Genomic DNA, 16,545 nt, shown 5'->3' on the forward strand with positions numbered 1-16,545 from the left:
AAAAAAAAAAAAGCAACCTTTTGTAGAGATATAAATGTTTTCATACTTTTTTGTACCAGTATTGAGAAAGGCGCACAAAGCTTCTTTGATAAGTGGAAGCTGGTAAAGGATGGAGACTGTTGGCTTTCCCGTGTTTATGCTTGGCTGTTTGACATTCTGCAAAATGCAAGTTTTGCTTTTATAACAAAAAAAGAAAAATCCACTATTTTTGGTTTGTGTGTTTATTTACCATACGTATATATGTGACGGTCCCAAGGCCTCTGCCACTTACATGGACCAATAATGAACCAGAAACACAAGGAGGATACAGAGTTAGAAAAGAAGTTAGAGGTAAAGGCACAAAAATCCATTAAAACTAATTTTGCAACTAGACTTTTTTTTTTTTTCACATAACAGGCCTATTTTGAAATACAAATAAAGTTACTATTCCATGAGGGGGAAAAAAAGCTGTTTATCTACTTAATCTAAAAATCTCAGTTATTTGTCAGCATAGCTTTGGTGAGGAAGATGCCCACCTAACAAACCCTTTTCAACAAAACTTGATCAACAAGATCCTGACTTATGGCTTTGGAACTGTTTTCCAAAAAAAAGCGTTCATTAATGGATCAGGACTACATTTTGGAAGATTTCTGGATCTAAAAGTATCTAGAAAGAGGATATTAATGGAGCCTAAAATTGCAAAGTGTTTTCAATCACTTCAAAAACTCATTCATTCAACCCTCAATTACTCATCCTTAACAGGGGGCGCCCTGCCATGCATTACTCAAAACTAAGCATGCCTGAAAACATCTTAAACATAACTGAATGAAAATCTGCCCAATCACAGGCCAGCGGCTTGCAAACTCCACCCTTGAGTACAGGAAGAACACTTTTGATTGGAAGACAGTTGTGTTTACTACGGGTGTGTGGTGCAAATTGGAAAGGCCCACATGCCTAGGGTCCAAAGGAAATCTCTTTAATGAAAAAGGAAAACAAACGGCCAGTTTTGATCCTATATTAATTATTGTCATTAACAGAACCTCATCATCACAACAGCAATTCTTGAGCAATTTTGCAAGATGGTAAAAAATTTTAAAGGCTCTGAGTTTTGTTGTGGCTGTTTTCTTACCTATGTCCCTTGATTATACACACAAGACAAGCGTAAGAGTATTCTTAAAACCAAAACTGCCTTTGTTTTTATATGCATAAAGCTTTATGCAAGACCTCAACACAGTTGTAATATACACTTTGCTTTAATTTCCAAGAATCACTGCAACTTTTTACTTGGTTTGAGAAACCAATTCCAAGGGCAGTGGTAGAACTACTCAGTATTTAGCTTACTAGGTGTCCAGCATCTCAGTGAGCTTCAAAAACCTCTGCCCTTAGGGAGCCCAGCAAACAACAAAGTGAATGGGTAGCCATTTCAGGTGCAGAGCTCATTAGCAATCCATCTGATGGAGGAAACAACTAGAACATAAAACTTTGACTGAAACTCTAGGACAGACTAAACCTTTGGTCAAAATATGCATATAATGGTGGATCTTACTTAAGTTTTGCATTTAAGGGGGTAGAGTAAATTACTGGATCTGAGAGGGACACCTCTCTCCCGTCCAAGCCTATAAAAAGCAATCTTCTAAAGAAAGCGCAAAGGAATTTAAATCCAAATCCCCTTTCTTAATAATCATCCTCACCCCACTATGTTCCTGTTATCTCTACAAATTCGCCCCACTGAAGCCTCATAAATGTCCAAGCAGCCTTTTTCTTATAGAGCATGGAGAAAGATCAAAGTGAACGAACTCAAGTAACAGAAGCCTAAGCCAACCACAAGCAAAACAACCCATAAAGCTTGCGTATCAGGAAGAAAATTTAAAAAGCCTAACACCACTGATCAATAGGTAGAAAAACGAGCATCAGAAACCTGCAATATTAATATCAAATCTTACGAGTTCCTGTTTACAGCGAATAAAATATCTGCAGAAACAAGTTCATCAAGAAAAATTTCCTTCTGCCTGAACATCTATCACAATCCAAAAGAATCCCCCTATTTTTCACAGCCTTATCTCAACAGAGAAGCTAGGGCCGTTATCAGAATGAGGAACTAAAGAGGTTTGCCAAAGCTCAAAGGCAGTATTTTGCCGCCACATTAACAAAAATAACACAACATGATCCCAAATGCTAGTTAAGTTCTATTACTGAACAACTTTAATCACAACATACACCAAGACAAGTATTCAAAATCGGCCGAGCCCCAACACAAAGTTTCAAAACAAAACCTCTCCCAAGGTTTGGGGGAGTAGCCCAGCTACGAGCAAAAAAGTACCACCCAGCAGCTCCATTCGGCTGCCAAGACAGATCTCAAACTTATCAAAAACAGCTACAACAGCAGCTCCTGTCACCCAGAAGCGCAGAGAGAGGAGCCTGAAGAGAATCCTGAGAGCTGGCCTTTCTGGAGACCGCCAGGCCGAGCCCGGCTCAGACAAGGAGGAAGTAACTGCCAGCTAAAACAGCCCCGAGCAGCTCCAACTGCAGCCTCTCTGTCTCCTACAAGTGCCCACATTCCCGCCCCACTCGGGGCTCCGGGAAGAAGAGAACTGGGCGCAGGTCTCCCGGGAGAGGCTGGGGGACTACAGGTCCGCGTCTTCAAGGAGGCAACGGCAGCACCGGCCGAACTCTGAGGGGCCCGGGAGCCCAGGGTGTGAGAGCCTGCTCCGAAGGCGTGTTTGGCGGGTGGGGGGGAAACGCTGAGAAAGGGGTCGCTCAGGAGGCGGGGCCTGCCGGGCGGAGGCTGTAGCTCCTAGTGCCCCGGCCGCCCCCCGGGGTAAACCGGGGCGCGAACCCCGACGCGGAAGCCATGCTGGCCAGAGCTCGGGGTGCTGAGATGCCGGCGGGGAGCGCTGAGGAGATCTGGGGGCGCGGAACTGGGTCACCCCCACCCCACCGCCCCCTCACAAAGGCCCCCAGGGAGGCCGCCCGCAGGCCGTGCAACCCCGGCCTCGAGTGCCCGCCTCGGCCGCCACTCACCGCTAAGTCCTGGGGCACCGCCCCGCTCATGGCCCGCACCGTGCCGGCCCGCCAGGCCCGAGTGCGCAGCGCAGGCCCCGGATCTCCGCCCGCCGCCGCCGCCGCGGGGACCGAGGCCGAGGACGAGGCCGCGGTGTCCGCGAACAGAAGCAGCAGCCGCTTGCCCACCGGGGAGGCCGCCGCGTCCGCCATCGCCAGGGCCGGCCAGACCCGCGCTCCCGCCCGCCGCCTCCCACCACCTCCGCCGCCGAGCTCCCGATCCGCCCGCAAGGCCTCCCTCCGCACCACCCGCGGCCGCGGCTCCCCCCCCCCCCCAAACAGCCACCACCAACCACCGGCGCCGCGCAGCGCCCCCCGTGGCCGGGAGCGGAGCCGCAACCCGGGCCCCGCACAGCGCCCCCCGCGCTCCGGAGCGGGACGGCAGCTCCGGGCCCCTTGCAGCGCTCCTCCCCAACCTCCCCGGGGCCTGCAGTGCCCCCTGCGGCAGGGAGGGGAATTGCAGTTTCGGCCGGGGTGGGGAAGTGGGCGGGTCCTTCAGTCCCCCGTGGCACCATCCTGGTGCCATATTTCCTTCAGGGGGCCCCTTTATCTGAGAAGGCTTTGTCTTACCCTCCTCGGACACCAAAGACTTTTACTGGACTGGGGGCCTGAGGGGCAAATTACCTAGAGAGTTGATATTTTGAGCTAAAAAGTTAGTGCCCCAATACCCCATTGATTTCCGAACCTGAAAATAGGCACTACCCCTCCTGTCATTATCTTTTAGGAAACTTTCTTCCCATTCGTCCATGGGACACAATTATCTTTCTTCTCACTGGTCCATAACATGGTACCATCCCATTCTATATTACCAATACTTCATAGGTTCCTTTCCAATTGACCAATGTGTTACACACCCATTGTATGTAATAATGCCACCCTTTACATTGGCTGAAGGCCAGCATGCTTCCAACATCTCAGTATTTTGACATAACCCCATGGAGCTTCTTCCCCTTCCAAATCAGCCAACGTTATGAAGTCCAGGTGTTTCTCAATTCAACTTTCAGGGGAATTGGAAAGAGACCAGAAGTTTATACATCTTACCATGGAAGTAGTGGGGCTGGGGACAAAGAAAACCTCACCACTCCTATCTGAATTCACAGGCGTGGAAGATTGATACTCCTGTTAGAAAAGGGGCTGTAGAGAAGGAGAGATACAGAGATTTTTTTGCCTAGATTTTTATTCACACTGGGCAATGAGAAACCTAAGTCATTAACGTTGGTCATGTTAGAGACTAGCACAAGTTCCATGGCCTTATGGATGCAGAGTATATGTGGAAACAGATATAAACCAGAAAAAGGTCCAGTATTAATAATGCATGATTACTACCGTAAAAGTGCCCATTTTTTTTCACTGGTCTGACCTACAGACAGTTAAGAGCAGTAGACTTATGTGCCTACCCAGAAGTCTGTCCATAGCCTTCTTTACCCTTGACCTACTTGTCTTCTAGCAAAAGTTGGGGGCAATAGGGAGGTACCAATTATTGACTTCAGTCAAAGTACAACATCCAGGGAATTCACTCTAGAACTAACCCTGTGGAGCACCAAGGAAACTTTTCCTTGGACTTTTTTTCTCTCTATTCGTTATAACTTCCATTTCCCATAGCTAACCTGAGGCCCGACTCAGTGTTTTTCTGCACCAAGAGACACCTCTTAAAGCACACAGCCCAAAAATTGTAGTTGGTAGGAGAGGAACGGGGTGAATCCATACATGACCTAGCTGCCTTGCAGCTTTTCCATTAAAATTCACTGCTGGGATTTTCTCCCATATGGAGCTCTAATTACTGTCCCACTGTCCAAAGCTGGCTTCTCACAGCACTGACACAGAAATGTGCCTAAGCCCAGGGATGGGAAGGCAAAGGTAAAAAAATTAATTCAACAAATATGGCAGATACTTTTCATATGCCAGTAACTTCAAAGTGTTCGGACACAACACTGAATAAAAACAAAACCTTTGCCCTCATGAAGTTTATATTCTTTCCTATACTTCAGGAATGGAAAATAAAATCACATTTGCCTTCACAGAAAATAAACAGTAGAAAAACCCAACAAAAAAACTGAACAGAAAGGAAAAAAAGCAGAGGGAAGTAATTTTAGATGTTCAGGCTTTACCCCTGCTCAAACAGTAGGTGAAACAAAACAGCAGTTCTGAAGAAAGAACGAATCTATAATTCTGAGATTCTTTAACCACATGCTATTGTCCTACCCCCTCAAAGCCCTTCTTCCTTTGTTTCCAGGGCAGGTGACAACTCCCACTCTTTTTAGAGTGTTTTTTTCATCCCCTCAAAGTTCCTGCTCCAGGTAATGAAGCCAATCCTGTCCTCTTGCACACTTCATTGGTATTCATTGATGAGTGCCACCAATTTGAAGCAGGAAACTGGGTTGGAGGCTAAGCAACTTGACTCTTCTTGCCACCTGGCAAGTCAGCACCAAAACTGGTAAAAGAAAGGCTATGCCTTAGGGACAAGAGGCTCCTGCTTGGCTCTCTAAGCAACTATATTTCACCCACACACATTGGAAGAATGCTAACGCTAACGTAGGGAGAAGAAAGGGTGGAATAGAAATGTCTAAAGAGAGAAAGAGAGAGAGCCATACAGCTTCTTTCAGCAAATGAACATTCCACATTGAAGCATTAGGGAAAATACCACCTTATAGAGCAAAAGAGAAGCTCTGCTGCTAGGATAATTTTCCAAAATCAGTATTTTCAGGATGGAGAAATTGCCTAGGTCTTTGGAATCTGAATTCTGATGACTTTATCTCCATCTCTCCATGACAGAACATGTGAAAACTCTGAAAAGACATTCCTGGTCAAGGCTCCTATCATGCCTTCTCCCCACTTCCCAAAGCCTACAAACCAATCTAGACAAGTTTCTAACTGCACCATCAAGCATTTCTCAGGGAGCAAGAATGTACTAATACTTGACTTCACCCTGCTGGAAGTGAGTGGCAGGAGGGAAGAGGAGATGAGTATAAGTACCAGGGAAACAAGAGATCAAATCAGACTGCCAGAAATAACCAAGGCCTTAACAGAAGCTGGGTATAGGATATAACTACTGTGGCGCAAAGGGCCCAGCAACCAAATACTGCCCTCAAGGGGCAAAGGCCCAGCCATGTCATAGAAGGGGCTGGAACAGTTAGGCGGCCTTCTCCCCGCTTCCTCCTTGCCTTTCTTTGTGAAGAGAGGAAGAAGACACTGTAGTACACAAGGTTACTTGGGAAAATGGATTATTCTAATAAAACTTTATTTTTTCAAACACAGCCACAGAGGCAGGACCTCATGTTTAACATACACAGACTTATGGATTTTTTTAAAATATAAAACAAAGTTTACGAAAAAATTTTTTTCCACTTTTTGTATTTGTAATCCCATTAGCACAGGGACTTTGGCAGCAGGTGGGAGTGAAGGGCAGCTGGAGCTGCCACTGGGCAGTCACCGGGCACAGGAGGAGAGCACCAGCCTGGGAGTGGCTTCACTCACACACGCAGGAATACTCACCTACTGGTCAGCCACACCACACACACAACACAGATGCAGATGTCTACCCAGGGTCAACCACAGCCCGGCAGAGGTGTGCTCCACTCTGGGTAAGCCCAATATGTGAAAATCCAAAGAGTCAAAACAGCTAAAGTAGAGGGAGGTTGCTTGCTTTACAAAAGAAGCAATCACAGGCTGCTTTTAAATGGTCAGCAGTCCAAATGCATTGGAAAACAGCATTTGGTTTACACAGAACTGTTGGAACAGATCTACTGTGTAAAGCAAAATAAACCACTTCTCGAAAAGGCTTGTCCCAGGGCCACAGGTACTTAGATTGGGAAGCAAGATGGTAGCTCCAGCTAGTTTAACTTTCCAGATCTTAAAGTAATGGAATTCATATATGGCATCTACAGATCTTCCCCCCTAAGGATGGTGCCCTAGAGCTTTGGGGAACTCAGGGTGGAGGCAGAATTATTGCCCTCACTTCTTAAGCTTTGGGTCTGCAGAGACCCCACTGGCATTACCAGTGGCCTATTGTAAGCTGGCACAGCCCCTGTGTAGCAGAGAGCCCAGGGATGAGGATGCCCCAGGAGGAAAAGAAGCTGGCACCAGGGAAATTATGGCCTAAAGAGGGAAAAGAGCCAGGGGAGGGATGAAACCAAGGATGGGCAACTCCTGGGCTCATGGTTTCCTTAGATTCTCCAGAAAGCCTCTCTCAAGCCCCTACAGACCTAGTAGCTCACTGGTAACATTTGGTAGCTAGCAGGAGAAGTGAAGGAGCCCTGGAAGGGTAGAACTTCTGAGGGCTGGAGGCTGAAAAAGAAACAGCCACCTCCTCTGGAGTGGAGGCGAGGAGGCTAGGGCCTCACTGATGCTCCTATCCAACATGTGGCAGACCCAGAAAATGACAGGTTCAATTCCATGAGGAAGAAAACACACAGACTTTGGTCTTCTTCCCTAACATGAGCAACTGGTTCCTTCAAAACCCTGGAAAAATGCCCTTCTCCCAATAAACAGGAAGGGCAGGTCCAATTTGGTACCGTAGGTTCTAAGCAAAGCTGGACAAAGCCTCACAAGCTATTGTGGCAGCAGCTTCAGTAGGCATCTCCACTGGAGCCAGCCTTACAGGGCTTCTGCAGTCCTTAAACCCACCACCATGGCCACTGAGACCCATTGCCCAGGCTCAAGTTGTGGCTGTGAAACAAAAAAAGAAATTCAATCCAACAACAAACTCCCAGCTGCTTCTCAGTCTTTGCTTTACACATCCTGAGCCAATCCTTCGGTGAGCCTCAACCTCCCTGAGGTCTCTCAGGGCCAATTAGAGACAAACATTTCCTAGCAGGAGTGGAAGACAAGCAAACTAGTATATGCTGACATCCCCTTCCTCTTTCTCAAGCAGGTCAGAAAAGAGGCTGGGCCTGGATCTTTTAACAATAGGTTTCTCTAAAGTTAGTGCTGGGGTGCCTGCTGGGGACTGAACACTACTTCTGCTGCAGGTCAGCCTCAATATAGGGCCTTCCTTCCTTGTTCTTGACCCTCGAAGGGCAGAGGGTAAGGGGGAAAAGGTCCCATCAGTAGGGAGGGAAAGAAAGAGATGGAGCCCTTCAGCCCTGCCTCAGTTGCCCACATATGCCTGCATCTACTTAAAGAGTGAGACAGGCAGGTTGTACACAGCCTAGGCAATCTGATGAGAAAAAAGGCCAGCTCAGAATCAGTGTGGAGAGCCCTCTCCAGCCAATACTAGATCTATCTAGGGGAGGTGTGGGCCTGAGGGAAAGACCATTAGCTGAGGTCATAGCACTTAAAAGACCCTGCTGTACCCCAAAACAGAATCCTCTGCAGAGCCATTGGTGCTAATGGATTACGAGCCTGGTTCCAGAGCTCCTTAGAACCTTGACTCCTTGAACAAGCCTGCTATCCCGTAAAAACCCAAGATCCATGGTGCTCTGCTGTTAAGGAGCAACTGCCTTCCTTCCCTAAGGCTACCCAAACACACCTTTCCTCGAGCACTCTCATGCACGCACACACTCTCACACAATTTCTCAGAGGAGGCTGAATGAACCCCCCACCCTGGCCAAATTCTAAGACACAAGTGCCCTTTGAAGCAAAGGGGCTAGTGAAATTCCCCGAGCTGGGGTCAGAAGACCCCTTCCTTCCCTGCCCATTGCTTTCTCGGTGGCAGGGATACTCACACTCAGGGCCGCCATGGTAAGGGCCTGCTCTGGGGCTGTCCCTCCCGCCACCAGCTCCGTTTATCTTGTCCCAGCCAGTCTCTTGGCATGGTCGAGCTTCCTGGAGTGAGAAGATTTCCGGCTGCCCTGAGTCGGAGCCCTCCACTCACCCCCATTCCCAGGCTGGGCCCCCGGCCTTGGGACCTCGACACTTGTTAGTAGCCATAAGAGAGTCAGTCTGTGTGGCCCCAGGAAGCAGCCTCTCAGTTTTAGTTCTCCTCAATCAGATTCAAGTCCAGGTCCCCAAAGTCCTGCTGGCACAATGTCCGCTTGCTCAGCGCCTGCCGGCCCCACCGCACGGACCCCTCCTCCTCCTCTTCGCTTTCACTCAGCACCTGGGAGGAATCCCCAATGGGGCTGCAGGAAGCAGAGAGGTGTGAGGGGCTACAGGCCATGAACCACGGTGGAGAGATACTGCTGCCTTCCCAGGCTGTTTCTTGGAGACAGAGACCTCCTGAGTATGGTTTCTGTCAAACAAACAAACAAAATTAAGGTAAAGAAGGATGCTAATTTCCCAGAGAACCCTGGCCCAAGTTGGATTTCAAAGTACCCCTCTCTTAGTTATCCTTGAAAGCAGGAGTCCTTTCTGTTAGGGTGAGGTCGTGAACTCCCTGATAAAATTTTGAAAATTCAGTGTATGTGCACATTTCTTTGAGGAAAGTGCCCATAGTTTCGATCAGATTCAAGATTAGAAGCATGTTTATAAACTTCATATGGACAGGAATACTGTCTGCTTGTCTCACTCCTGTATTGCCAGTGCCTAGTCAGAGCCTGGTACATAGTAGGTATCCAACACTGCTTGCTGACTGGTTGAATGAATGACTCTATGAATAAGTCCTCAGAAAGTTTTATGACCCAGTGGTCTGGAAGGAAGAATATGAAAAAAGTGGGCAACTGCCTACAACAACTGCACTCACACTGGGAAGTCAAAAAACCATTTGTTGAGCAGATGAATGATGCAGAGCCTGTTTTGCTTAAGCCCTTACAGACCCACATGAAGCAGTAAAGGGCAAGTGACAAAACCAGCCTTGCATGAGGAGGGGTGGGGCACTGATGATGGGGCTTTTGTGGCTCATGCATTCTCAGAGAGGACGGAAAGTGTCTCTAGCAGGACAATCTGGGATCTCTGTTGGAAGGTCTAACATGGGTCTCACCCCAAGTTTCTCTGGCACCCCCAGGACTGAGAAATTTCACAGGACATGGGACTTTCAATGATAAAACCAGAATAATCCTGGGCAAATCGGGATAGTAGATCACTCTCAGCAAAAGCTCAGACAGAAAGAAGCTCCAAGGGAGGCCCTGCCAGGGGGGCCTGGAGCTACAGGACAACTCACAGGTGCAAATGGAACAGTCCCCCTACTCCCATCCAAGCTTCCCTAGTCCTACTGGTCCCACCTGATTCATCTTGTCAAAGTCCAAGGAAGGCCGCAGCCGCCGAGGGTCCTCCTCGTGGCGCCGCTTGACTCCAGCTTTGCGGGCATCAAGATCACAAGGTTGTGAGCGGCTTCGGGGAAGATTGCGCAGGCCTCGAGGTCTCCAGGGCAGCTCTGGGGAGGATGCGGGGGAGCTCCGGGCAGAGGGCAAGAAGCGGCTTGCCTGTGGGCCCAGGCTGGGTGACAGGGAGAAGCGACGCTGGGGTGGGCAAGGTGACAGGGACTCAGCATCACTCTCCCAGGAGCCACTTTGTGGGGAGGTGGCAGAGGGACGAGAAGAATCTTGGGCCAGGGCCAGGCTGAAGAAAGGGGGGCTGTAGGGTCTGTGGGGTGGGGCACATTGAGAAGAGGCACTGGGAGCTTGGAGGAACCTGAGGCTGGAGACCCGCTTCGGGGGGCTCTGGTGAGGCACCTGCGGCCCACCCCCTCCACCACTGCCCCGGTGCTTGATGGGAGTCCACAGCTTGGAGGGGGCGGGCCGCCACACCGGCTGCCAGCGAGACAGGTCCACGGGCACTGAGAGTGAGCGGCAGTGCCTCTTAGATGGAGGGGCAGGGGGCACAGGAAGCTTTTCTGGGTCTGGAGGCTCAGGGCTTAGGACTTGGGAGAGGGGCTGCTCCTGTGGGGAATTTCCTGGGCTGGGTGGTCTGAGGTGCAGGCTCAAGCCTGAGGGGTGGTAGCTGAGATTGAGGCTGTCCTGGAACTCAGCACAGGAACATTGGGGCAGGCCCCTCCAGGAAGCACCTTCTGGAAGGCATTCATAATAAAAATGATATTAATGATAGCTAATATATTTTTAAGAGCTTACTATGTGCCATACAATGTGATGAGCACTTTATGTGAGGTTTCCCAAAAACGTCATGAGTTAGGTACTATTACTACCCCCATTTCACAGATGAGAGAAGTCCAGTAACTTGCCAAAAGTCATGCAGGAATCAAATGACCAAAAGCAGGGTTCAAAACCAGATTTGTCTGATGCTAAAGCTGCCTTTTAACCAGCATACTATATTGCCTCCAGTATGAGGAACCACCTGAAACTTAAAATATAGTCTCATATACTGCCTGCTGCTCCCCCTCAAAGGTGGAATGAGTCAAAAGAAGCGAACGTGTGAGAGCCATGCTCATCCCTCACTCTACTCCACCGAGCTCTACTTTGCTCCCGCATCCCCCAGCCCAGAGTTGTGAAAAGCAGGCCTATGCTCTCCGTCCTTAGCCTTCCCCTTTCCTATGTGTCAAAGCACCAAGACAGGAGGTAGGTGATCAAGCAGGTAAGAGATCATTTGTATTTCTAGGGAGGGCAAGTAGGGTGGGGAAGGCCTTTGCCAATGGAACCCATGCTTGGGAAAAACCCTAAGACTGCTCGTGTTCCTTTGGGTCTCGCCACCCACAAGGAACATACTTATAGGGAAAGATCTTCTAGCCATATTATGATTAGTTTAAAAAAAAAAAAAGTGCCAAATATACAGAATGCAACCTTTTGTGTTAAAAGCGTGGGAATAAAAACATTTACATTTATACTTGCTTCTATCTGTATAAAGAAACTCTGGTTGGATAGACAAGAAACTAATAACAGTAGTTACTTTTAGGGAGGTGATGGGAGCTGGGTGCAGAGGAGAGAGGAGAGGAAGGGAGACTTTTTTCAGTATAACGTTTTTGCTGTTTAAAAATTTTGGAAATGGGAATGTACTGCCTACACAAAAAATTAGATTATAAAAGTTCCTACAGGGGCTACTCTGGTGGTGCAGTGGTTGAGAGTCCGCCTGCTGACGCAGGGGACACGGGTTCGTGCCCCGGTCCGGAAGGATCCCACATGCCGCGGAATGGCTAGGCCCGTGAGCCATGGCCGCTGAGTCTGCGCGTCCGGAGCCTGTGCTCCACAACGGGAGAGGCCACAACAGTAAGAGGCCCGCGTACTGCAAAAAAAAAAAAAAAAAAAAAAAAAAAACCAAAAAGTTCCTACAAGACTAGAATAAGACCAAACTAAACAAGTAACTTCCATGCTGGTGCAGTAAAATGGAGACAAGCGCCAAACTCAGAAGGTGACCCTGGCAAGAAAATTGTGGAGGCAGGCTAGCTAGTCCTGGTTACTGAAAACCAATGAAAGAAATGCGTGGATAGAGGCATGGGCATACACACAAATATACACATCATGTCTTACCAGACACAAGCTGGAAAGGATTCCCACAGTTGGAGATGTCTACATGATCAGGCAAAGGCTAAGTAAGAGACAGAAAATATCCATCATGATTCAGGATCAGAACAGAGTTCCAGGAAGCCCTCTTCAGCTCACCCCTGCAATTCATGGGCTACAGGGATGTTAGGAACTCCTAAGTGTTCTCTTCTTCTTGTCCTCCCAAAGTTAGTGAGTAAAATAATCCACGTCTTCCAGTATCTCAAACCCTTTTCCACCCAAATTTTGGTGTCCCTTTTCTAACAGAGAAGAAAATCCCTGCCCCCTTCCTTTTGGGCTGGGTTTTGAGCCTTTAGTGGGCTCTTGCAATACAAGTACCATGATTCACACAGCACAGGACAAGGGTGAAGTAGTAACAACAAACAGCCTCCGAAAAAAGGGGGAGGGGGTCGTAGAGAAGCAGGAAGACTGGTCTTTTACCAGACTGATGCTGAAGCGTGTGCATTTCAGCTCATCCAGAGTCTGCTTCTGTAGCTGCTCAGTGATCAGGGTTATCATGATTCTCCCCGGAATTTGACTTGCACACTTTGGAGCAAATGATGGATGTCTTCCCTGTTGTTCTTCCAGACCTCACTCGTGAGCCGTCTTCTGCCACTGCAGCACCATTCTAGCACCATTGGGACTTCCCTCTCCAGTCATGCCTGCTGAGTCTGCCAATTACAGAGGGACCAGTCCCAAGCGATATTAGAGATGTACCTAGTCCAGAGATGGAAAATGTATGGCACACATACCACAGCATCCCTATGTCAGGCCTCTGGCAGACATCATTAATTGATCACAGCTCTTTCCTGCTAAGCCTAAACATAGCCTCAGAAACATTCTCAACCTGACACTCCGGATAACCAGTAAAATGAAATGGAGCTGGCAAGCAAGTTGAAACCTATTTGCCACTCCTAACCTGGTTCATGCTCTGCTCTGCCTACCCAGAATACTAGCACCACTTAGAAAATAGCTCAAATGAGAGAGATGCCCAAATTGTTATTTCCATCCTGATTAGTCCAGTATTTTATCTTCCAGTCATAAGCAAAGAGAGGTAACCTTTTCCTAAACTACAGAAAGAGTAATAGGGAACAGAACGGTACAGTGGTTTTAGGAATGACTTTCTGCTTCAAACCAATCAGAGTAAACAAGGTATTATGTTCTCCTTTAGCCTCAACAGCTGATATTATATTATTGTTCTCCAACAGATACTGTACATATTCTCTTATAAGAGGATAAGGAAATGCTACCGAGGTAATTCCATTTACATTTCAACTCTATAGAGTTTAAAAACAACTCTGACTTCATTTGACTAAGTTTTTAGCCTGATTTGACTCAAAGACCATGAATACAATTAATCAAGACTCTTTCTCATGGTCAATTATAGTAGAAGCAAACTAATTCTATCAGAGGACAGGCTTCAAGCCCACAAAATTGCCTGAGGGGCCTCACTCAAGGGAGGAGGGGAAGTTAACCTAACATTTCCATACTGTTCTGCCTATTCCCAGAAATGACCAGCAGGCAGACAGCACACCAGACAGTGGAAGTAGCATTTGCTAGCAGAGAGAACTATCAAGAAATCAAATCTGGATCCGATTTGGTGTGATGGTCTTGGCAAATCATCAAACTTTTCTTTGCCTCAGTTTACCCATAGGAAAAATGGGCAGAATAATCTTAATATGTCACTGGGGGCTTCCCTGGTGGCACAGTGGTTAAGAATCTACCTGCAGGGGACACGGGTTCGAGCCCTGTTCCGGGAAGATCCCACATGCCGCGGAGCAACTAAGCCCGTGCACCACAACTACTGAGCCTGCGCTCTAGAGCCTACGAGCCACAACTACTGAAGCCCACGCACCTAGAGCCAGAGCTCCGCAACAAGAGATGCCACCGCAATGAGAAGCCTGCGCACAGCAACGAAGAGTAGCCCCCACTCGCCGCAACTAGAGAAAAGCCCGCGCGCAGCAACAAAGACCCAACGCAGCCAAAATTAAATAATAAATAATTTATTTAAAAATATATATGTCACTGGGACAATATAACACAAATATCAAAATGTAAAAAGTATACCACCTGCCCTGAACAAATCAGGAGTTCACAAAGACTGCCATTTCTCACCCCTCCTATTTGTTGCTCTACAAAGCCTCAGAATGCCACAAGTGATAATATTAGGATGAAGAAGGCAATTGCGTTCATCTATTTGGCTGGATATCAACCTCCCTCACCTGCATACCAAGAGAAGCCCAAAAGGCTCGACCTTGAGGGCAGATAACTTTCTACCTTGGCAAAAAAAAAAAAAGAGGGAATCCTCTCTACCCAATTCCCACCTCAGAGGGAGGCAGACCACAAGGAAAAGCAAAGAAATACACCTCGTCGTACTTGGAGTTCAGGAAAAAACGTTGTAGAAGTCAATCATCACTATAGTTAAATAACATTTTCATGCATAATCATCATTACCACCTTGAACAAAGTTCCAGCTTCCCGAGTGCTCCCTTCAGCTGCTTCCCCTGTTCTTGTAGAAGCTAAAGCTTATATCACTTCTGCTCTTGGTTTCTTAACTCTGCCCTCAAAGATCAACCAGAGAGGGAACCTAACTGTAGGCTTTTACCCCCAGAGACCCCAGCCATGAGGAGCAGGGAGTGAAGCAAACTCTTTCAAGCTTTTCATGAGGCATCTGGCCAAACAGCAAACTTCCAGCCCTCTCTGGGATCAAGTGAAGAGAGTGATTTTGTGTTTTTCTGCATTTTAATTGTTGGGATGTGGCCACACACGGCGGTAATTGGAACAATGCAGCTACCACCACGCAACTGATACTCTCAGTCTGAGTTTCCTAAAACAGGCCAGGCTGAGAGGGGGAACAGAACGGAAGCCATAAGGAATCAAACCAGGACACAAAAGAAGGCAAACCAGCTCCGCGAGGGGCCTCCTCTTTCTCAAGCAGGCAGAGGAAAAAGTATAAGAAGCCCTCTCTTGCCGCCTTCCTTCCCCTTCCATTTTGTGTATCTGAGGGGCAGAGACAGCTCTGAACGTTCACTAAGCAAGTTAAAACTTCTCAGCTTAACAACTGGCACGGGGGCTCAACCCTACACAGAGCAGCAGGCAGCTAGGCCCTTCCCCAAACCCCACCAGGCCCAACTCTCAATCCAGGCTTTCTCTCCACCATCAGCACCACCCCCGGCAAATAAAGGCTGGACCCCCACCCCACTGGGTGGCAGTAACCCCTGACATTACGGTTTCAGGGATGCTGAGGTTGTGCTGAAACCTCGATAACCTAGGATCAAGTCAGGTCAAGGGAGAGGAGAGTCACAAACCCCTGGGGACCTTCCCCCCAGGTCCCAGTCCCACAGCTCTGGGGGAGACTGAAGGAAAACATGAGGGAGGCATGAAGGTACATGAACAGGTATGTGGGGACCTGACTGCTCTTCCTCCATATGGCAGTGAGGGGATAGGGCTGACAAGTGGGGATCACCCCTCCCCCCACCCCAATGAAGAAGCAAAAGGCTAGCCCCCCCCCCACTCCAATCTTCAACCTCTCCCTTGGTTGCCCTGCCTGTCCCCGCGGGGTGGGGCATGGGGCGTCCGCTGGCCTCTGGGGGGCGGGGGGCGCCGGGGCACGCTTGCGGGGGGCTGTCGCTCGTCTCTTCCCAATCAGCTTCCATCATCTGGCCGCGGGAAGCGAACTCAGGACGCAGGGTATGGAGAGGGTCTGGGACTTAGCGCTCCGCCACCCCCTCCCCCACCAGGTCCCGTGCTCTCCCAGCGGAGGCGGCCAGCGAGGCCGTGCCTCGAGGGTGGACGGGCTGGGGGAGGGGAAAGAGGGAAGGAGGGAGGGACGGTCTAGGCGCCCGCCCCGAGGCCCCAGCGCCACCTGCCCTCCGCCACCTACCGCTGCTCCTCCTGCTCCCAGGGCCGCGGCCGGAGCAGCTCTGAGCGCTCGGTTCGCCCCACGGTGCCCTTAAAAGGCGCCGGCCCGAACCAACGGGCCCCTGAGGAGAGTGGAGAGATCGCTCCGGTTCGCAGAACGCCCCTGAACCGTCCGCGGAGGCTCGAGACCCGCGTCGTTTCTCTCGCAAAGTCTTTCTTGGAGAGCACAGTCAGGAAGACGCCCGGCTCTTTAATTTAGCGATGAGGGTGGTTTCCTCCCTAGCGAGTCACCCCCTGCAAAATATTGCAGAAGGTGGACTGGCCCAGTTGGAGGCAAATC

The 16,545-nt window shown here is 49.0% G+C and overlaps 2 protein-coding genes across 4 annotated transcripts in view; both read right to left on the minus strand.

The window, feature by feature from the left end:
• Positions 1–3,297, minus strand: part of KDM3B (lysine demethylase 3B) — a 59,567-nt gene extending 56,270 nt beyond the window's left edge. Inside the window, exon 1 of one of the 3 annotated variants that reach the window (XM_032629197.1) lies at positions 3,001–3,297. In XM_032629197.1, coding sequence (XP_032485088.1) covers positions 3,001–3,192 — 192 coding nt within the window. In that variant the 5' untranslated portion in view covers positions 3,193–3,297. The remainder of the gene's footprint in view (positions 1–3,000) is intronic. The other 2 variants (XM_032629198.1, XM_032629199.1) reach the window with 2 other exon arrangements.
• Positions 3,298–6,243: 2,946 nt separating this feature from the next.
• Positions 6,244–16,269, minus strand: FAM53C (family with sequence similarity 53 member C). The gene is made up of 5 exons (XM_032629200.1): positions 16,228–16,269; positions 12,786–13,015; positions 12,333–12,390; positions 10,137–10,921; positions 6,244–9,208 (listed from the first exon to the last, which is right to left on the minus strand). The coding sequence occupies exons 2-5, from the start codon at positions 12,861–12,863 to the stop codon at positions 8,951–8,953; spliced, it is 1,179 nt and encodes a 392-aa protein (XP_032485091.1). The 5' UTR covers positions 12,864–13,015; positions 16,228–16,269; the 3' UTR covers positions 6,244–8,950.
• Positions 16,270–16,545: the final 276 nt, after the last annotated feature.

Source organism: Phocoena sinus, chromosome 3, assembly GCF_008692025.1.
Source record: "Phocoena sinus isolate mPhoSin1 chromosome 3, mPhoSin1.pri, whole genome shotgun sequence".
Taxonomy (NCBI): domain Eukaryota; kingdom Metazoa; phylum Chordata; class Mammalia; order Artiodactyla; family Phocoenidae; genus Phocoena; species Phocoena sinus.

Coding starts and splice junctions, on each gene's coding strand:
- FAM53C (XM_032629200.1), bottom strand. CDS start 12,863: ATGATAACCCTGATCACTGAGCAGCTACAGAAGCAGACTCTGGATGAG. Junction 10,922..12,332: donor TCCTTTCCAGCTTGTGTCTG/GTAAGACATGAT, acceptor AATGCCTTCCAG/AAGGTGCTTCCTGGAGGGGC. Junction 9,209..10,136: donor ACTTTGACAAGATGAATCAG/GTGGGACCAGTA, acceptor TTTGTTTGACAG/AAACCATACTCAGGAGGTCT.